Source organism: Taudactylus pleione, unplaced genomic scaffold, assembly GCF_031769625.1.
Source record: "Taudactylus pleione unplaced genomic scaffold, aTauple2 ptg000003l, whole genome shotgun sequence".
NCBI classification, from domain to species: domain Eukaryota; kingdom Metazoa; phylum Chordata; class Amphibia; order Anura; family Myobatrachidae; genus Taudactylus; species Taudactylus pleione.
The window spans coordinates 2,685,644-2,708,801 of record NW_028284406.1 but is presented as its reverse complement, the minus strand read 5'-3'; the positions used below and the strand labels follow the sequence as shown (position 1 = coordinate 2,708,801).

The window sequence follows — 23,158 nt, the reverse complement described above, 5'->3', positions numbered from 1 at the left end:
AGTTTGTTATCTACTGATTAGCGCTGGTATACTTTTTCTTTTGTCTTGTATTTATATATTAGGGGCTTACAGCCCCTATATACCAGCAGCTCTCTGACAGCGCTCAGTTTTTTTGTGATTTTATATATTCCTATTTTCTGTATGATTATGATGCTGTATACTACATCGTAATAATAATGGTAACCGAATGCCTCTGTGACATGTAATCGCTTTATAACGTACCAGAGAGGGAACACTATACCCTGAGTAATTGGAGAAATTGGGTTGTGTGAAACATAAACAGGCTGCTGACATACACAGGAATTCTTATGTTGTGAGACTTTAATTTGAAACGCTTTGACCTCTAGTGGCCGCACTGTATATCCCCTCCCCCTCCCCCATCCTTCCTGTGTAGTTTGCAGAGTTCTGCGTTTTTTTACATTGCACTCTGTTATACCTTATGGGAAGACTGTTCTGTATTGTTTCCTTCCAAGATTACTATTAACATGGCTGTCTGCCACCCCGAGTACTTGGAAGTGCTTAGACTTAAGAGATGTCTTACAGTGGGGTCTGTATCCCAATGTGAAGTGTTTGGTCCTCTGTTTGTATTCTGTTGGATCCCCTACTTCCCAGGGCAGGTATCCATTAATAAAAGTGACCGCTTCTCAGGCAACACACCTCAGTGGCTCATCTGGGCTGGTTAATTGGTCGTCACAACACCCAGCTTGTCTGACAGTAATACAGTTTCTCTAAGGCGTGTCTCCTGATAAGATATCACTTTTATGATGGAATCTGACATTTATCCAATAACCCCAGATGAAGCCGATTATATAAGGTTATTTAGACCGTAGGCTTTATCTATGACTATCCTGCCAAATAACACACGAGAAGCCATTCACGCTCGGCTCAATGACTGTAGAGCAGGCTTAAAAGCATCCTGCAGCTGTTGTCGAACTGTAAGTCCCAGCGTGTCCTGCCAGCTACATCTGGCCTGGTATAACCCAAACGCCTTCAAGGCGTCACTAGCGGGTGTATTTGCAGAGTACACGGCTCTGCCTGTATATGACATTACATAATCCTTATTAAATGACTTGTTCTCTCTGTCCTTTCAGAATCTCTGCAGGAGTGTTTGAACCTGTGGTGATTGAAATCCATTAAGTGCAAGTGAGGCTGCAGATCCAGCCAGCAGTCTTAGGCCCCCAGCCAAGCTCGCCATCCCAGGCTGCAGGGCTTACAAACGTACCCACGTGAGGGGTGGATGAGACACCGCAGACGGCTGGAAGCCCTCACCACTCTCTCTCCTGTTCTCGGTTCATCCTGGCACTTGTCCATCAGTCGTGTGCACATATCCAGCGTGTGACAGTGTTTTTTTCGTCTGCTTCTAATCACTACAACTGTGTCCAGGCATCTGGCATGGACACCCCAGACTCTTCTTACCCCCCCCCCCCCCCCCCCCCCGCTTACAGCTCTGTGGTAGTGCGGAGCATGGCAGGAGAAGGGAGGCAACAAAGCATTGTTCTTACTGTGTGAAAACTGCAGCCACTGTTCTTCTTTGTTACGTGTCCTTTTAAACCTTTTGTGTGCTCACCGGGCCGCGTCAGCGCTGTACAGATCTGCCCGAGATGCCACATCCGAAAATGCGAGGTTGGAATCAAAGGGAGGAAAAAAAATTATCTGGGTCCAAATTAACTGGCTGCGGAATGAGCCCTAGAAAGCAACACATAGGGGCTTATTAGATAAAATGGCGCTATGAGTGCAAATGTGTTGTAACCTACAGCAACTAATCGAAATCTTGCTGTCATGTTTTTTTTTTTATTTGCAGTTTAGCAAATGGAATGCAGACTTCTGATTGGTTGCTATGGGTTAAAGTACATTTATACACATACCACTATGTTCAGTAAGCCCAGTAATGTGTCGGCACTTGTTTACAAGGCAAGTAAAAAAAAAAGAGTAACGAAACATTGATGAGTAATTAGTAAGAATAATATAAAAAGATCCTTAGGTCCAATCAGGCATCCACTTACCCCCTCCTCATTTATTCTTATTACACGGTACCATTCCTGTTTCCTGTAACGCAAAGCTATGGAACTTTCTCCTGGGTTATTCTTTATATCCAATGGAAAGATCTCAGTGCAGAACTGAGGCTGGTCCCTACACTAGGTGGCAGAAAACAGCGGGACTGTTCATAATGAATAATGCACCCTCTGGCAGGGGCCAAGTATTACAGCGGGTCTGTAGACACCCTCAGGGAGGGGGTCTTGTAAAACAGCGGGTCTGTATAGGTACTCCTCTGGTAGGAGTCACAAATGCGCAGCTGAGCTGTGTCAATACTTAGACAAGGACGCGTAGACAGCAGGACTGTAAAAAAAAAGATGTTTTAGGGAACCAGCCCAGGGGTGACACTGCGGGACAGTGAAGCCCACACACGTGTGCCCCCCCCCCCCGAAAAGTCAGATCGGATGACGAGGGGGCCACGGGTTTTCTGTACTGGAATCTTTCTTCCAGACATTCCATTAAATGGGAAACCCACGGGACAGTTGTCAGGAGGAGAGGTTGGGGAGGGGGTAGGGGAGGGGGGAGGAGTCAGATGTGCCGGCCGCAGCTCCCGTTCCCCCCGAAGCCCGTCCTCGTGGAATCTAGCTCGGCCATATCCACTGGTGAATACTGCACAGCTATTTCATTAAAACCAGCAGGCTGGTGTTTCATTTCATTCCTGTACCTGTTCTAGATTTTCAATGTGAAACGTTCTTCTTCTGTACCGTCATCTGGTGCTCAGGGCAGTGCGTGTGGTTTTTGTTGTGTTTTGTTAAATCTTCTGTCGGCACCTGCAAGCCGGCAAGTATTGCCGACCCCATCTGTTTTGCTATATTCGGTCACCTTAACGAGGTGCACGCATGGAAAATGAATAAATCCCCTTTTAGGAGTGTTTTCACCCCCATATTTGTCACCCATGTCACTACTGCTTTGATTGTTAATTATTTCTTTGTTAACATAACCGAACTGGAACCTTAGGTCAGGGCCGGCAGACGACTTGCTGCGACTGATGTTACCGTTCCGTATAAACAACCACTTCTGTCCACAGCACTTTAATGATTGTTGTAAATGGTGCAGGGAATCTAAAATGTTTATATTGTTAACTTTTCCTTTTTTTTTTTTCTCTCAAATGTCTCTACAAAAATAATTTTACAAAATATTTTTGGAAAATTCAGAAGTGTGTAACATTTTTTTTCTTCAATTAATTGCAATTCCTTCTTTGAATAAATCCTAAGGACTTGAGGGGTTAATTCACTAACCAATATTTCCCCTACTACTTTGTCCTGTGTGTTAGGCACGGCTTAATGCTTCGATTTGGTTTGGGGATTATGTACAGAAGTGCTAGAGTAATTGGTCAGACTCGTCAATGATAAAAAATAGCAGAAATCGTAGGGTGTGGTAATATCCGGTTACTGCATTCCTTGAGGTATCCAAGTGACAGACTGTCTGTATGTATAGGCGGCCTGTGGCTCTGCAATGGGTTTTGTTGGACTACAACTCCCAGTATGATATATAATGGAGTCAACGACAGTAACGTCTCTCTATTTCCCACAAGGAGTTTGTGTAAACTAGAGTGAGCCGCAGGCACCCAGCTGGTAAAGTGGACCTGTTCCTTAAGACAAATGGAGTCGGCCATTTTGTGGGTTGAACCAATATTCCTGAAAATGGAAACCTGTTCACTAGGAACCAGTGACATTCCCCAGAATGGGACACGCTGCACTTTGTTTAACCCACACAACGTTTTACCTCCACTGTGTGTAAGCGAAGGATACACTTTACAGCTCCTCAATTTAAAGCTATTGTGGAGTTATCTTTTTTTTTTTTGTCTCAAGACTTCCCCACTGGGCCATAGTTTTAGGCTAAACCACAATTTGCACAATAATGGATGCCTGCAATGAACAACCTGTACAATATAATGCCCTCTGCTTGAAAGGCCAATATAGTACAAATAAATCACAACAAATGCTTTGTATCCCTCAACGGCCAATCAGACATTTGCTTTCACTATTTTAGACTACTCCAGTTTGAGCAAAGCTTGTATCTGATTGGTTGTTTTGGGTTATACCACATTTCCACTATTTGCACCATGCAGTCAATAATGCATTAATCTAATGTTGTGTTTTAAAACACTTTATATCAAATAAGTGGATTATAATTGCGAATAGTTCTGTCAGATCAGGTTTGATGGCATATTCATGTATGTCATTCTGTAGCTTTATGTCCCATATTTGGATAATATAAATATATTTTCTATACAAAATATTTACTACTTCATTATGCAAATCGAAGGTTATTACACATATTAAGACAGATAAACCAAGGGGGGGGTATATCATTTTACAATTTGATAAATAGGGAAAACAAAAGCATTTTTATAACCCTGTATGCTTTATATAAAGCAAATTTATTAAGCAAATATTCAGAGATGCGCAGAGCTGACTTCTTGTTCTCAAACTCTGTCCTCAGGACCCCAAACAGCGCATGTTTTCCAGGTTTCCTCACAGAATCACATGTGATATAATTAGCTCCACCTGTGGATGTTTTAAAGTGTGTCAGTGAGTAAGGAATACACCTGTGCACCTGCTGGGTGACCTGGAAAACATGACCTGTGTGGGGTTCTGAGGACCGAGTTTGAGAACCACTGGGCTATAGGAGCTCTTATTCCTTCACACAATCAATTGTTTGTATACACCCTCGTGCAACTTATACTTTAAACATTGCTCTTCTCATATTTGGCTTATTTTTATCTACCGGTAGGTTGTTGTTTATGTTACCTTTAGCTATGACACTGCACATGAGACATGTATTAACTATAGGCATTATTCTAGGAGCCAGAATATAGCTATGTATTCTGTAAAAGTTGCAGGAGGGCATGTACAGTCCAATATATCTCCCTACCGTTGACAAAATTTCCTTTTCAGTAATGTAAATTGCAAAGAGGTGACTCTGTTTGCAGGGAATCCGGGTCTTTTCATAAGGAGTAGGATACACTTTCTTGAATGGGACATCATAGAACGAATGTACGTACTGTAGGCCATACTGCCTCAGAGCTTGATTCAGGGACGTACGCAAACCCGATGGTTTGCGTACATCTCGGATATTTTATGGCCTGTGCATGTGCATTACTCTCGTTCACAGAGCTGACCATCGTTCCCGTTTTTCCGGGAGGGACAAGGCCAGGGCCTGCGTCTGTGGACGCAGATTTCCTGGCCTCGCAATCTACCGGGAACTGGCCAGGCTGGGTAAGTCTCAGCTTATGCATCCTGGCCGAAGGAGCAACCAATCGAGACTGATGGTCCAATGGTGATCCGGGTTTGTATAACATGCCACATTTGGGGTATGACAATTCCTGTATTAACTAACAGCACCTCCATTTAAACAATGCATATTAAGTACTACATCTGCCATCTCAAAAGTGTCAAATTTATCGTTATTGTAAAGATACTAGAAAAGATATATTCTCAGAAAATAGTAACCGGTTCGCTTTTGGGCAGTTCCGTCTGATTCACCCCTTCCTAAAATCCATATTGTGCAATTCTTGGTTTAGCCTAACCTATGCCGGAGTACTTCACAAAACTAGGCTAAATAACCACTATTTTTATTTTTTTTCCCTTTCTAAATTGAATAGTAAATAATGAGATATTCCAATGAGAATTTTGGGGGATTTTTTTGTACTCAGATGATAAAGTATATTGAGAGATATATGAATAAAAAAAAAAAAAGTATAAAAGCTATTTTTGCAAATGGACGGTCCGGAGTTGCACATAATTCAGAATCCACTGGTGATGTGAACGGCGTATAGTTTTCTTAAAGCGAAAATGATTGAAAAATGTATATTTCTGCTTCAGTATTTTTGTTTTGTTCTCTGGAGTTGGAGATAAGCTCGGCACATTTCATTGTCCCTACATCTCACCTGTTTCAATTGTTACATTGTAAACGCTCTTCTGATTCAGACTGTACCCCTGTGATCGGTGGCATTCGGGAGAGATTTGGGCAAAATAAAGTTTTCTTTGGTTAATGCAACTGTAGTCTGCCTGTTTTTCTTTTTCCTTGCTCGTCATATATCATTTACCTGGGTAGAACAGGAGTTTTGTCTGTTTCATGTCCCCAGGACTCGCCTACACAAACAAATGCACAGGTAACCTGTAACCGGTGCTGTCACCCCAGTAAACCACTAGATTGACTTATTTCCTAAACTGGAAAAATGTGGTTATAATTTAATTGTGAAAAATGGTGCTGAAATCTGTAGTAAGTACATACCAGTGGACATGTTATGAATGTAACCATAATTTTGTTCTGTAATATGTTAAACTTCTTATGACACAGAATCCTGTGAACATTAGCAGGCACGGCGACCTGCGGGTAATAAAACCATGTACGTATGTATGACATTGGGAAATGACAGCATATTTAGGAGACGTCATAGCGACATGAGCATGTTGACATGGTCATCATGTAGACACTGATGAAATGTTGACATGTTATACGATCGTCCTTGTTGGTCCAGTGGTGGGTTACCTGCTCCTGACAGCTGCTGTGGCCCCACCGTGTCTTCAGGGGGTCTCAGGGGTCATGAGACCGCCACTGCCGGCCGGGTCAGATCTCCGATTCTGTAGCTTCCTGGTATTTCTCCCCTAACCTTAATCTCTAACACTCCTGAGTCACCAGATCTTAGTTGCTTTATAGGTGGTGCACCAAACGGGTCCATTTGGAGTGATTAGAGAATAGGTTAGAGAGGTTAGTGAGGGCACATCTGTGTACGTACAACTCTATCACACAAATTATGGCTTTCACCACTACCATACAGACACCGAGATTATAAGACTGCTAGCATCTGGGAGCACCCATATAATGACTTCACTGCATATAATTGGCTTATTGGTGTTCTTCACATTAAATTCAATAAGATCAGAAAGTAATTAAGAGAGTATTCTAGGTCCCCTAAGCGATGATGTCTGGGAGGAGGTCACAGAGATACCCAAAATGCTACCCCCCAAAAAAATGCAAGAAACCAATTTAAATATATTTTAACGTAAAAAGAATTTATGTTTATATAAAGCCAGAAACGCTCCTTTTTTTTATTAAATGAGGTGCTAGTACAACATGTAAAAGATGCAATACAGAAACATTATCTATAACATCTCACCTTGTGTGGTCCTGTACATACAGTGTGTGTATAACTAGATATTCTTAAACCATGTCATGCATGATTTTTAACTTATATTATTTAAACAAAATGTTATTGTCAATACGAAAAACAATAAAAAAACTGAAAAAAAAAACCCTGAAAAGATAATACTACCGTTGTATTTGAGTATGACATCATCAGTCATTTTCATAGATTAATGTATTAACAGTTACCATCATCATAAACTCTAATGGAGCAGTTCCACAATGCTCATATAATGCTTATCATGCAATATGATAGAACACCTGGCTGGCTACGCCAAGCTGTAACTTGTGAACAAATGATCATGCAGATCCAGAAATATAACAGTTGCAAAACGAAACGCATTTGGCGGTGACCAGGGGGCAACCAGGTCTAGCAGATACCAAGAAGCTAGGAGGAAACAGTTTACGTATTTAGGGCGAAGTGTGTTATACCCCTTTAACACCAGAGCTAAACACGGGTTATTGCAGGGTTAACCCAGGTAGCTCCTTGGTGTAAAAGGGACAGGGTTGGATTCCCGGGTCGAGTGACCCTGCAATCCAACCCAGGTAACTTGCAGGGTTTAACAGGGGAATGACCCGTGAAACCCTGCAGTGTAAACGGCGTGATCTGGGTCACGATGACCTGGAGCGCGCCGCATGCCGGCTGATTGGCCAGCTTCAGTGGCACTTGGAGATTACGGAATCTCCAAGCGTCTACTTCCACGCCATAAGAGCCGGGTCACGGCAGACCCGGCTCCGGTGTGAACGGCGCCGACTCGGGAAAATCCTGGGTCGGCGTCGGTTAAATTTTGGGTCTGACCCTGTTCCAACCTCCGGGTCAGACCCGGAATTTAGGTATAAAAGCGGTATTATATACAACCACAAAGAAAGAGTTATTGGCTGCTATTTACCCTTACAGCCAAGTCATTCACTATTTTGTTTGATGCTCCTTATTGTTTAACACTGGCAGAGGTTTAGTTATGGACAGAAATAAGTAGCGACACCTGCAACTACATGTAAACTTAATACTTTGTTACATCTATAAGGAATTTGGCAGCTGGATTAGTAATGGAGATAGTAGCAAGGTAAGAACTGGGGGTGGGGTCTGTTTATTCTTACAGTGACCTTCAGCCATAAGAACAGGTGAGCAGGGCATTTAAATTGGGAAGATATAGGTAAAAATAATAATCTTAAAACAAACCATAAAAAATATTAATTGTACTTGACCCAAAACACAAAATTCTATTTAAAAATAAATATAATACGATTACACTTTTTTTTTTTAATAGTTAAGGCATACAATCACATTCACTTTTATGCAATCTATTCAACTATAGGTTAATGATTGTCCACTTTATTGTTTTTTTTTAATCGCACTTCCGCCCGTGATAGTGTGACCACGTCCAAACATCGCCCGCACGCCCCTCTTGCAGCGCCCTGAATATAAACCTGTTGCGTTAATATTGTAGGACGGGCTGTTTTCACCTGCTTAGTACAACCTGCCCTTCTGACTTGCCAATGTTGTTAGCAACTTGAGCAAAGGCTTGTGATAACATATCAAACGCCCCACCCTTATGGATGAACATGTACAAAGTATCTGAAATAGCTCCCAACACTGGGCTACATACCTCCTAAGTAAATATGTAGGATTCCACTCAATGACTGACGCGCTACTGTTTGATCAACACAGTCCACAAATATGCAGATCCTTGCATTAAATCTTTAAGCTGTACATTTCATTTAGCTTATTTGCGATCAACTTTTCAAGTGATATCCGAATGGCTTTGAGAGTCAGTTTACACCTTGCCAACCACTGGATATATATCTACACCCTATATATTGTACATACCCATGGAACATGGCATGTGCATGGGTGCCGGGGAACAACGGGTGGGAGGTGGTACTAACTACACAGGCCCTGGCTTGCTTGCCCCCCTCCTCTGCCTGCCGCGGTGAAGTGCATAGTATTTCTAAAGTATTTCTTCCACTTGTTTTAACGAATGGATGTTGCCACACCCCCATCTAGTATTATTATTATTATGATGATGTATTCCCTCTTTTCACTGACCTCTCTCCCTGACCTTGAAGCCACGAACTGTCTAAATTCACATCTTTTCTGTATATCCCCCTAGACCAGGGGTTCCCAACCACGGCTCTCAAGGCACACTTAACAGTCCAGGGTTTAAGGATAGCCATACTTGAGCACAAGTGTGTTAAGTAGTACTGCAGTTATTTTGATTAACCACCTGTGCTCAGGCATAGATATCACTAAAACCTGGACTGTTAAGCTGGCCACACACTAGACCAACTTACATCCAACCAGCCAATTAGTTGGTTGGAATGAAAATTTGGTAAGGTATGAAAGCAAATGACAATCAGCAATTTGCTCCCATATGCCGGAAAATGGACGAAAACTGTTGTTTGTTAAATTTTCTGGGCAGATGAGAGCTAAACAATAGCCTTTAAGACCAAAGTTGCTTATTTATCTCATGTGGTCTCTGTACATACTGTAAAGATTTATAAGGGTTATATTTACAAAAGGGCGGGTTTCTAGAAGTGGAGATGTTGCCCATAGCAACCAATCAGATTCTAGCTATTATCTGCTAGAAGGTGCTAGATAAATGTTAAGTAGAATCTGATTGGTTGCTATGGGCAACATCTCCACTTCTAAAAACTCTCACTTTAGTAACTATACTCCTAACAGTTACCGTGGTTGCTGTTATGCCATAAATCAATAATAAATGGTAATAAGTGGTGTCTGTCTCATCTGACATTTCGACTACACATTGAGATAGTCAATGGACTCAACTTCACTAAAACTGTCAGTCAAGTTGAGTTCCCGCTGTCGGTCGAACAGGCAGCAAATCCAGCACCAGAGACGAGGTTCGGGGGTGATGTTACTTCCGTCTGGGGTCTGCATAGAGTGCAGGGAGCAGGCACCTAAGAAAACAGTTGTCATAATACACCCAATATCAGTACATTAAAGGTCCCCAGGAAAGTCACATACAGAGGACCACTGCTTGTAGCACACATTTTATACTGTTAATGCAGAATACTATATAACATGGAGGTTACAAAGGGTTGGCTGTTTGTTTGCGGTGGAGGTTTGTGATTAATATTAGTGAGTGCGACCATAAAATATGTCCTCCTGAATTTATGCTTACGGTTGTATCTAGACAAGAGATTGGAGGGCGCTCATAACACTCATTCATTTCCACAGTGCAGTGGTTACTCAGTAATCACTGCATGCAGCATTTCCGCAGTGCAGCGGTTACTCTCAGTAATCACTGCATGCAACATTTCCACAGTGCAGCGGTTACTCTCAGTAATCACTGCATGCAGCATTTCCACAGTGCAGCGGTTACTCTCAGTAATCACTGCATGCAGCATTTCCACAGTGCAGCGGTTACTCTCAGTAATCACTACATGCAGCATTCCCACAGTGCAGCAGTTACTCTCAGTAATCACTGCATGCAGTATTTACACAGTGTAGCGCTCTGCCTTCTGAAACCACTGCATGCAGCATTTCCACAGTGTAGCGCTCACATTCAGAAACCACTGCATGCAGCATTTCCACAGTGTAGTGCTCACCTTCAGAAACCACTGCATGCAGCATTTCCACAGTGTAGCGCTCATCTTCAGAAACCACTGCATGCAGCATTTCCACAGTGTAGCGATCACCTTCAGAAACCACTGCATGCAGCATTTCCACAGTGTAGCGCTCACCTTCAGAAACCACTGCATGCAGCATTTCCACAGTGTAGCGCTCACCTTCAGAAACCACTGCATGCAGCATTTCCACAGTGTAGCGATCACCTTCAGAAACCACTGCATGCAGCATTTCCACAGTGTAGTGCTCACGTTCAGAAATCACTGCATGCAGCATTTCCACAGTGTGGCGCTCACCTTCAGAAACCACTGCATGCCACATTTCCACAGTATAGCACTCACCTTCAGAAACCACTGCATGCAGCATTTCCACAGTGTAGCGATCACCTTCAGAAACCACTGCATGCCACATTTCCACAGTGTAGCGCTCACCTTCAGAAACCACTGCATGCAGCATTTCCACAGTGTAGCGATCACCTTCAGAAACCACTGCATGCAGCATTTCCACAGTGTAGCGATCACCTTCAGAAACCACTGCATGCAGCATTTCCACAATGTAGCGATCACCTTCAGAAACCACTGCATGCAGCATTTCCACAGTGTAGCAATCACCTTCAGAAACCACTGCATGCAGCATTTCCACAGTGTAGCGCTCACCTTCAGAAACTACTGCATGCAGCATTTCCACAGTGTAGCGCTCACCTTCAGAAACTACTGCATGCAGCATTTCCACAGTGTAGCGCTCACCTTCAGAAACTACTGCATGCAGCATTTCCACAGTGTAGCGATCACCTTCAGAAACTACTGCATGCAGCATTTCCACAGTGTAGCGCTCACCTTCAGAAACTACTGCATGCAGCATTTCCACAGTGTAGCGATCACCTTCAGAAACCACTGCATGCAGCATTTCCACAGTGTAGCGCTCACCTTCAGAAACCACTGCATGCAGCATTTCCACAGTGTAGCGCTCACCTTCAGAAACCACTGCATGCAGCATTTCCACAGTGTAGCGCTCACCTTCAGAAACCACTGCATGCAGCATTTCCACAGTGTAGCGATCACCTTCAGAAACCACTGCATGCAGCATTTCCACAGTGTAGCAATCACCTTCAGAAACCACTGCATGCAGCATTTCCACAGTGTAGCAATCACCTTCAGAAACCACTGCATGCAGCATTTCCACAGTGTAGCGCTCACCTTCAGAAACTACTGCATGCAGCATTTCCACAGTGTAGCGCTCACCTTCAGAAACTACTGCATGCAGCATTTCCACAGTGTAGCGCTCACCTTCAGAAACTACTGCATGCAGCATTTCCACAGTGTAGCGCTCACCTTCAGAAACCACTGCATGCAGCATTTCCACAGTGTAGCGATCACCTTCAGAAACCACTGCATGCAGCATTTCCACAGTGTAGCGCTCACCTTCAGAAACCACTGCATGCAGCATTTCCACAGTGTAGCGATCACCTTCAGAAACCACTGCATGCAGCATTTCCACAGTGTAGCGATCACCTTCAGAAACTACTGCATGCAGCATTTCCACAGTGTAGCGATCACCTTCAGAAACCACTGCATGCAGCATTTCCACAGTGTAGCGATCACCTTCAGAAACCACTGCATGCAAAACCCTCTTCCCTTTGCTTTCTCTGCATAACTATATAAGGTTACATCATTATGCTAACTGCACGCTGTAATTATGTATCCATGAATGTATACACTCCCTGTATTAGTCTGTACTTATGTGTCCTGTTGTCAGTTTTATCCCTTTTGTACAGCGCTACAGAACCCTTTTGGTGCCTTATAAATAAAAGATAATAATTCTAACTAGTTAATTAGCATCTGAATATCTGTTGAGGGCTTCACCCCAATCTACTGCTGAACGTGCAATAATATTCAACCCCGTATGCTCACCAAACAGGAAGTATGCTGTGAGTGACAGGGCAAACACGACGAGTATAGTGTTCCCTGGGCCGACATCTTCAGCCTGGCAGCTGCTGGGACAAGCACACGGGCTCTGTACAGCAATCTCAAGCACCTCAGTACTGTCCGTCAGGGGGGAGAAGCTGACCGATGTGACTGGACTGCAGTTAAACTGGACAATTGTTCTCACAGGGCTGTCATGTGCGGCTGGAGAGAGAGCAAGACATTATACATGAAACCCCCATTTTAAATAACCTAATTTTATAATTTCATGGTCCCATCATTCCTAAACGCAGTGGTTCTCAACTCCAGTCAGCAAGTACCCAACAGGTCAAGTTTTCTGGATATCTTTAATTATGCACTAGTAAGTTGAACTATTTTGTTGGGTCAGTAATTATCCCACCGGTATCCACATACAAAAATCCTGAAAACATGACCTGGCGTTGAGAACCCCACTGCCCTAATGCGTGACAATGGACCCACTTTGGTGAATTTGCATGGTCTTTTCCCATATTTTACATCCCAGAAAATTAACCTGCATGTGGCATATTGTACTGTGAAATTGCGGCTGTACTGTAATTTTGTATTGCGTGCTGCTGTACGTGTTCAGTACAGGCGAGTGCTTCATGCTTTAATCATTACAAAAACTGTATATATTACATAAATAACTGGACGTATTTGCTTAAAAAAAACAAAATAAAATGACGAGCCTGATTTTTGTCTCAAAATTAAAAACCGCAACTTGTTATTGTACTGTGCAGATGGGGTATTTCATAGACAAACCACTTGTGTAGACATTTTACATTCAAGAACACAAAGTAATTAAAACCACCGTGGTAGCTGGAATTCAGATGACTGTCTGTGGGGTAGATTTACTAATGTGTGGGTTTGTAGAAGTAGAGATGTTGCCCATAGCAACCAGCAACCAATCAGATTCTAGCAATTATCTTCTATAAGGTGCTAGTTAAATGTTAAGTAGAATCTGATTGGTTGCTATGGGCAACATCTCCATTTATAAAAACTCTCACCTTAGTAAATTTACCCCTAGGCCTCATTTAAAAGCTGGTTTTGCTCCTACAAGGTCCTAGCATCAAACATCAGTGTGCACATCCTGTTTTCTCCCTTGGGGGAGACACCTCTGTAAACCTGAAGACGACCTAAGTTGTGGTAAAAACTCAAGAGGCGTGTACTGTATACAAACCTAACCACTACTTAAGAGTCCGAACAACTAGCACTGTAGAAACACCATTGAATAACACATTTTCCCACTCCCAAACACCAAGGTCTTGCTCAGTTAATGTACCGGTGATTTGTAATGTGCACTTCACCCTTACATGCAGTAGCGCAGGCCTGGCCAACCTGTGGCTCTCCAGCTGTTGTGAAACTACAAGTCCCAGCATGCCTTGCCACAGTTTTGTTATTAGGGAATGCTAAAACAGTTGCAGGGCATGCTGGGACTTGTAGTTTCACAACAGCTGGAGAGCCACAGGTTGGCCAGGCCTGCAGTAGCGTAACATAAAGCGAAATTCGTGATTTTGAGGTGATGTTGGAGCGATGTAGAGCCACCATGATCACACTTCACGTGCCGTTCAACTTCGTATCATGTGCATTGCTCCAACATCACAAAGAAATACGATCGCCCCCCAAAATGTCAAAAATCCACCAGGGTGGTCTAAATGCACCAGGGCCACAGTACCAGATTATAAGTGGGGCGGCTGGGCTGGTCACCCGGGGCACCACACACACGGAGGGCCCTAACCATTGCCTTAGTGGTATCTGTCAAGGTCACCTAGGGGGTTATTTATCATTAAATATTTGCGGCATTTTCCACAAAAATATCCGCACATGCCGACACTATTATCGTATCCTGCAATATGATCATGGTTGCTAATATCATGCCCAGGTCGCATTCCAGGTGTGATTATTAATAAATGGGCACCCTAAAGAGGTGCCTGGATCCCTCGCACCAGCGCTATTCCCGGGCCTGGTTCCCGGCAGCATTGCGGACGTGATGTAATGAAATTTACAGTCAGTGGAGCCTGGAGGAGCGGTCTGGAGACAGAGGAGCATGACAGGATGGCCTGAGGTAACTTAGGGGTCTATTTACAAATCAGTGTTAGGAGACAGAGTAAAAAGTGATAAGAAAGTGATAAGGTGCCAGCCAATCAGCTCCCAACTGCCATTTCACAGGCTGTGTTTGAAAAATGACAGTTGGGAGCTGATTGGCTGGCACCTTATCACTTTTCACTCTGTCTCCTAACACTGTTTAGTAAATAGACCCTTAAACCACCAAAGTGGAGGAATGCAATTGGGAAATGGGGGGGGCGACCTTTATGTGAACATACATGGTACGAGATTTATAGCGTGGGAATGATTGTGAGTGCAAAGAAACAGGGGTACATATATGTAGAGTACGCATGTCAATTTTAACGGTGGGGGGGTCCCACAAGTTAGTTGACCTGGGGCCCCCACAAACCTTAATCAGGCCCTAAACGCCAAAGTGGAATTTGAGCGGCGCCTCTGCCATTTTGTGCTTTTTGCAGACTATTGCCTCCATCTTTAAATACAGGACAACTGAACAGTGTTTTAGTTTTAAGATTTATGGCACAGTACATTTGCTGAAAAAGTCTTTGTAATGTTATCCTCCATTTTGTTGGTTGAAGGGATTACAAGCCACAACTGACCTGTGCGTGGACTTACTGACTCGGATGTGTGTGACTTTAATGTAGAAGTGTTTGACACCACCAGCTCCCTGTGTCAGTGCGACATGTACCTCCTATCACTGCTCTGCAATAATCAGGCACCCTGCTCCTTCCGGATGGGGGAAATGTATCAAATGTTGGAAAGAGATGAAGCAGTGAGAGTTATAGTAACTATCAACCAATCAGCTCCTGACATTTTACTAGCACAGCCTGTAAAATTACAGTTAGAGGCTGATTGGTTGGTTAGTACTTTATTTCTTAGCCTCACACCCACCATGATACAGCTTCTGTCATACGCAGGTCTGTCTTCCCGCAATGCATATTGGTAGCTGCTCAATAACCTGAGTAATACCCAGGGCCAGGTCCAGGGGTTGGAGCACCCATAGCCGACCCTTAACAATGAGCACTTACAAATTTGGGGGTGTGGCCTAATTACCATAGGCCACGCCCATTGTGATGTTATTTGCATGGCACGCCTCCAAATAACGTCAGTCTGGGGGTAATGCCCAGCACTCAGTCACTGGCTGGGCTTCCCCAGCCCTCTCTCGTCAGTGAATGGATGCCGGACGCATGCGCTCGGCATCCATTCACACTCCGGGGGTCCGGCACCGACGCACAGCTGGGGGTCCCCAACCTCCCGATTTGACCACCCGCGGGCCACTATACTGTCCGGCTGAAATCGGGATGCTGGGGAGGGGTGCGCCCTCTACGGGTGGCACCCCTGTGCGACCACACTGTTCGAACACCCCTAGAGCCGGCCCTGGTAATACCACTCAAGTGCATGAAAGGGAGGGGTTAGTCTATACAAGAAACAAAAAAGGCCAGGTCACGGCGTCTCTAGAACACTCCATTTAGCACATTATTAATACTTATTTTCTACTAATACTACTTACTTAGCATTTTAATTACACCCTTCACCTGTGTATCACCCCTAACACATAGACTTATTAATAATATTATTAACACTTACTAACACCTTTAGTTTAGTTTTTCACTGGTGTGCTGCCCTGGGGTGGCTGGTTTTTAGGGGTTCCGCACCCCAGGCACCTAGAAGTAGAAACCTCCAGTATCAGAGACGCCGTGACGTGGCCTGGAGGCTTACACATAGCTTTGCAAATATATGCAACTAAGGGCCTGATTCAGACCCACTCGCGAGCGGCTGTCCGCTCGCAAGTGGGTCGATGGTCTGCACTGAGCATGCGCACGACGGAGGGAGCTCCGTCGTGCACATGCGCCAGACGTGATGAGCGAAGGAAAGTCCTTCGCTCGTTGTGTCTGATCAAAGGGGGCGTGCTGTCGATGTTGATTGACAGCACGCCCCATTTGGTGGGCGTGCCGGGGGCGTGCCTCCCTGACGGGGGCGTTCCCAAGGGAACGCCTACCGTCAGAAGCCGGCCCACTGACATCACTAGTGATGTCAGTGGGAGTGATTTTGGCTCTGATAGAGCCAAAATCACTCCGGGCCTTGCGGTTGAAAACCTCAAACGCAGGCTCCGGCTCGCAGTTTCGATGGTCGCGATGGTCACGACCATCGCGGCCATCAAACTGCACACTCGTATAGGCTGTGGGTGGTGACCCACAGCTATACGAGCGTCCAGGAGGACGCTCCATTTTTATGGAGGGCGGCCCTCATTCAGAGCGTGCGCTCTGCTCAGAGCGTACGGCTCTGAATGAGGGCCTAAGATCTCTGATTTATCTACCACCATGTAGTTTTTCAAGTCTTATTGCTGATATCATACTGAGTGCTGGGGGATACCTTTTTTGTCACTTCTTTAACCCCCAAGAACATATACTCACAGTTTTCCTTAAATGCAATGTGCTGCTGTGAAACCCCTATGATTTGCTTGTCTATAGTTTTTTTTCTATTCCCACCCACTGTAAAATTGGGGGATAGGTGGACAAGCAGGGGATGAAGTTTGATACCAAAGAGTTGCTCTGCCTCCAAACAACTGGATGTTAAAAACAGAAGAGAGTTCTCCCTAAAACCTGAGAGCTGCTACAAGCCTACAAAGTCCAACCTCCCACAGGCTGGAAATACATGCAGAAATCTATAAAACTGTGCCCTCACATTAATAGGTGGGTCAAAAGGGCAACCGCCCATGGTGCAAAGCTCTGTGGCACAGGCTATATTTTTATAGTTGAGGCATCATTTTATCTTCTGACCCCAGGCACGCTAAACATTTCTATATACAGCTCTAAATAGTAATAATCCAGGTGTATCCTTAGTCATATTCCCTTTCACCTTTATCTACACCACGTAGCTTTTACCTTTGGGTTATTTCTAGAACACACCTTATTAATATAACTATCAAAGGCTTCACGTCACAGCTTGTCAGTCACCACCAGTCATCCTAAAGACACGCTGCCATCGACTGGAGCTACATTGTCATTGCTGCTGCTGTAACCGCTGTGTACGGATCGCAGCTGCAACCTGATTTACCGCCACCTCTGAATCGGGTGTGTTGTATAAAAGTTTGACAGTGTCTAGATAGGCACACAATAGGTCGACACCAGATGGTCGACAGGGTCAAAAGGTCTAGCTCCTCTGACAAAAGGTCGACAGGGACAAATGGTTGATACTGTTTTTTTTCCCCTTTAAATTTAAGCCTAATCCTCAACCTAACCCTTCCCTCTGGTACCTAACCGTAACCCTCCCCCTGGTGCCTAACTTTAACCCTAGCCTAAACCTAACCCTCCCCTTAGCGCCTAACCCTAACCGCCCCCTTCCGCAGCCTAACCCTCCCCCAAGTGCCTAACCCTCACCCTAGTGCCTAATCCTAACCATCCCCCAAATGCCTGTGCCTAACCCTAACCATCCCCCTAGTGCCTAAACCAAACCCTCCCCCCAGTGCCTAACCCTAACCACCCCCTCTGGCAGCCTAACCCTAACCCTCCGCCAAGTGTCCAAACGTAACCCCTAACCTTAAAAAGGGTGAAAAAAACATGAAAAAAAATAGGTGTTAGCATTTTTTTTGTGTCAACAATTTGTCAACCTTCTGTACCTGTCGACCACCTGGTGTTGACGTATTGAGTGTCTATGTAGACCCTGTCGATCTCTCATCCCTCTACCCTCTTGTGCATCTCCTTACTATACCTTCATCTACTTCTTACTCTCTACCAGGGCACCGAACACTTGATTGCTTTGCATTGTTGCTTATCTGGGTGTTATGGTCGTGAATGTAGCAATGTACATTACCAATGTCCTGTAATGTATTGTATTGTACTGTACTGTACTGTAAGTCACTGTATATCAATCTATTTGTTTATGTACTTTGTAAGGCGCTACGGAAAACTTGTGGCGCCATATAAATAAATGATAATAATAATAATAATCTGTATACATCTCTGAATTAGACCCATAGTTCTCAGCAGGGGCTGATTTTCAGCTGGACGCAAAGTGTCTGTGTTTGCGTGATGCAGCAGAGGCTATATTTACTACCGTAGGGCTAATGCGAGGGTCCGTGCTGCAGTTTTTCCAACCACAGTCGCAAACATCATCATTAGTATCACTGAGTCTGCCCATATGTTGTAAGTCGCAGGCTAACACTCCACATGCAGCCCGGAGAGTTGGGAGTAGAGAGTACAACTTCAGCCAAAGTTTGGTGGCCCTAGATTATTTCTGAGGTGGAATAATACTCAGGACCCTCCTTTCTCATGATTAATATACCAGAATAAATGTACTCTTACATATATAGCGGGGTATCCATTTATCTGCGATAACCCGTTTTTCGGCAAAAAGTTTTCACTGGTGAACCTAGGTGTGCGATGGCGTACGCCAGAGGTTTCCAAACTCTGCCATTACAGCCCAAGTTTTAAGGATATCCATGCTTGAATCCAGACGGGTAAATCAAATTGACTGAGGTACTAATTAAGTTACCTGTGCCCAAGCATGGATATCTTAAAAAACCTGAACTGTAATGGCGGAGTTCGGTAACTCCTGGCGTACGCAGTTGCGTATGGCATCGCTATGAGTAGGGACGGCATCTGCAATTCATGGATGTTTCAGAATGGAGTCTGGGAGGTGACCTAAAGTGGACGCAAAATGAGGGCGTCTTATGGGCATGTTTTGGGCTTGTCAATGGCGTGATTCGGCATACGCCTGCGTTCTCTTTTGCAGCACCACAGCCACGGTGGCCATATTTTAAGCTCAGGCCAGGGACTACTTGAAGAGACGATGTTCCGTCCAATAGTGCGTCAATGGCGGAGTGGTCAGATCCACCAGCGGACTTGAGCTTTGCTTAGATATGCAAAGTGTGCGTCGCAGGGTTTGTGCAGCCCGCCGCATGTTACTGCACAAAGGGGAACGCTTAAACTGGCGTTTACATATTTTCGCAAGTGCGTATCCATAAGAAGTCACATACGCGCGGGAATGGCGTCCGCCTCTGTATCAGGACTATAGTTTTGCTGCTTACCTCTGTATGTGACAGACAGAATTTTACTGTCGTTGCTGTAGGTGAATTCATTGTCCTCATGCTGCCCAAATCCTAAATACTGGGCGATACTCCCTTTCGTCTCTGGGTCTCTAAATAAGCAAAACAACCATTGTGAATTTGCACCTGATTGGGCTGTAATAAAACAAGTCAAACAAACCAGCATATAGTTTAGTAGCTCATTAAAGAGACACTAAACATGGTCTCCAGGGGCGTAACTAGGTATTTGAAGGCCCCATAGCAACAGTTTATAAGGGCCCCTATGTACCACCCAATAGTGTCGCCAGTCCATGAAAAGGGCATAATCGTCACTTAACCAGTTATAATACATGTCGTACAAAGGTATGTAATTCTGACATATACAGGACCAGCAATCACAGTATGTCATTATATGCAGCAGTAGGGCCATCCTGCCTGAGCTGAATGTTATTATGTCAGATGTGGGCTCTGGGCCTGATTCAGACCCGGTCTGGGCCTGATTCAGACCCGCGCTCGCAACCGGGTCGATGGTGGCCCACAGCGCATGCACACGACGGAGCCGGCTAGTGCATGCGCGAGACCCGGCTAGCGAAGGGCAATCCGTCGCTCCGGGTCTTGCACCAAAGGGGGCGAGCTGTCGATGTTGAGTGACAGCTTGCCCCGTTTGGTGGGCGGGCCGGTGGGGGTGGCTGTCCAAACAGAGGCGTTCCCGAGGGAACGCTTGCCGTTTGGGGGAGGCCCCACTGACATCACGAGTGATGTCAGTGGAGAGCTTCCGGCTCTGTTCGAGCCGAAAGCTCTCTTGGGCTTGCGATGAACAAGACCCTACCACAAGGGTCTCGTTGCAAGCCCGATGGTCGCGATGGTCTTGACCATCGCGACCATCATCCTTGCCGCTCGCTATAGCTGTGGGTGGTCACCCACAGCTATGCGAGCGACCAGGAGGCCGCACAAAAAAAACCAAACGCCCTGATTCAGAGCGAGCGCTCTTTCAGAGAGTCTCTGAATCAGGGTCACTATTCCAGATCATTTGAACAAGTTCGGAAATCTGGGGGAGCAGCAAAAGAACCTAGCATTGCCCTGGTCTCGTCTAGTTTGGTCTCCTTATGTACTGGGAAGTGTATTATTAAACAATATTAATAATTGACTCTATAGAAATTTTATATCAGTGCACCCCTAACAGTGCATGTTTACCAGATCTCCTATTTGGTTGCCAAGTATATCTATTACTGGCTCACACATTTTCAAAGATCAACAGGTACTTCTAATTATTCAATTTGTGACACTGTGGGGATCTTAAAAAAACAAAAACAAACATGCAACTTTAGTATTATATGCTATTTCTATTGTGGTCATCATGGTGTGAGCTAGGGAGGGGGGTTTCTAGGCAACCGGAACCCCCCCTTCGTTTGCCTATGACACACAACTTTGACAAGGAAGATGGGTCCCCCTCAGCTCTGGGACCCATAGCAGCTGCACCCCTTGCACCTATGGTATATATCCCCAGATGGACCTTTATTACTGTATCTGTATATGACATTAGACTTTCCCCACTTTATCTATGGTAGTGCCAAAGTCAAGTACTTGATGAATGTAGATTATTTGGATATGCACAGTACATATAAACATGTAACAAATCATATACAGGTCAAGTGGCCCCACTCTGTACGTTACCTGGTGACAACACACACAGCGACACGGGAACAGTTCACAAGAGCCATAGGTTCGCCAAAAGGGTGGCAGGGGCTGAAGGTTACAGATCGTTCCATTGTGCTTCCCTTTACATCACGCTGCACCTTCCTATCCCTTACCAGGAAACCCTCCATATTCCCTAGCGCAGCCAGGTTAATCACCCCCGAGCCGTCCTTCATCAGGCACTTGCAGGGGTTCACTCTCATGCAGCCGGAGGAGGCCCCGAAATACAGCCCCAAGCACCAAAGCAGAGTAATGTATCCGGTGGCCATTGCTACACACAGGCAACAGCACGTAGAGCAAATATGCAACACCTGGGTGAGAAATAGTGCACGTGACCCCATCCATACTAACAGGGCACTGTCAGAGGGTCCCACGGTCTCAGCAACTCATAATAAGTTGTAGTTTCTCTGATAGTATTGTAAAATATAAAGGACAAAAAAAAAAAAATCACAAATAAAGGCTGATGGTAGAATATTCTGATATAAAAAATAAAATAAAAATAATAATAAATCTCAAAAAGCTATATTGCAAAACTGGTTGTCTCCGAACCCACCATCGATTAGTATGGTGAGAACTGAACTACTTTCTATCCTATATTTTGAGAGAAGGAGGGCTTTAATTGATATAGAAAAAGGGATTGCACCTTTTTTTTTTTTTTTTTTAAATATCTTTTTATTGAACAGCAATAAAACAATTATACATTGCACAATCCAAGAATTAGAGAAAATAAAATTGTCTGATAAACGACTAGTCTGTTTCTTGGAACAAACAATATACAAACTACTGTTAATCTTTTCAAACTTTTTTGGAAAATAGTACAAATATAGATTGAAATTATGTCAAAGTACAAAGAAACAAAGTACTTGAATATAATATAATGTAGAAAATTACAAAATTACAAATACTGTATAAAAAAATCAATATAGTACACCGTATAGAAATGCAAGTAAATATACAATCAATGTCACTCAAACTATGCAACTTATAGAGCCAGTGTAAGCAGCAATTGAATTTTGAGTTAACCAATTATCACATCAACTTCGGTATATCAGTCAATCGTTGCGTCAATATAATCTACATCAATGCAGAATTATATTAGAAAAAAGGGGGGGAGAGTTAGAATAAAATGATAAAAGAAACAGAAGAAGAAAGAAAGGTGAAATAGAAATAGAGGGGGAATCACTGACAGAAGGTGAGAGATACCTTGTCTGGGGGGATTCACAGAGAGCTACATATAAATAGCACCAATAGGGGTATTTTAAGTGATATTTCTTAGCATAAACCATTCCGTGTGATCAAAGACTTTCCATATGTTATTCTGAATCTGGACCGGTAAACATTGTATGTATGGTTCCCATTTTTTGGAAAAAATCCGTACCCCTCTTTCGATGTTAAAGATAGCCATACGTCTCTCCGCATAAATAACCTCCAGCAGCGCAATTTTCCATTCCATTAGTGTAGGTGCTGATTTTGAGATCCAGTAATTAAGGATAAGTTGTTTAGCTACTGTAACCATGACTCTCAGAGCAGGTTTCCATGGGCCCAAGGAGGACTCAGACTCCCATATTGAAAATTCTGCGAAAATAAGAGCTGCCGCATTTTTGGGATTGCACCTTTTAATAAGAAATGGGAGTTATATTTGGACTATCTCCCTCCGGA

General features: G+C 44.2%; 2 protein-coding genes across 2 annotated transcripts in view; one reads left to right on the top strand and one right to left on the bottom strand.

Moving 5' to 3' along the window:
• The window catches only part of EEIG1 (estrogen-induced osteoclastogenesis regulator 1), a 63,251-nt gene extending 57,215 nt beyond the window's left edge, over positions 1-6,036 (top strand). Inside the window, exon 12 of the mRNA XM_088464662.1 lies at positions 1,092-6,036. Coding sequence (XP_088320788.1) covers positions 1,092-1,137 — 46 coding nt within the window. The 3' untranslated portion in view covers positions 1,138-6,036. The remainder of the gene's footprint in view (positions 1-1,091) is intronic.
• A 3,775-nt stretch (positions 6,037-9,811) lies between these two features.
• LOC148543438 (uncharacterized) lies at positions 9,812-21,768 on the bottom strand. Its single transcript, XM_088459211.1, has 4 exons — positions 21,479-21,768; positions 19,808-19,917; positions 12,685-12,900; positions 9,812-10,104 (listed from the first exon to the last, which is right to left on the bottom strand). Exons 1-4 carry the CDS (start codon positions 21,766-21,768, stop codon positions 9,944-9,946), a joined length of 777 nt encoding a protein of 258 aa, XP_088315337.1. The 3' UTR covers positions 9,812-9,943.
• Between the last annotated feature and the right edge of the window lie 1,390 nt (positions 21,769-23,158).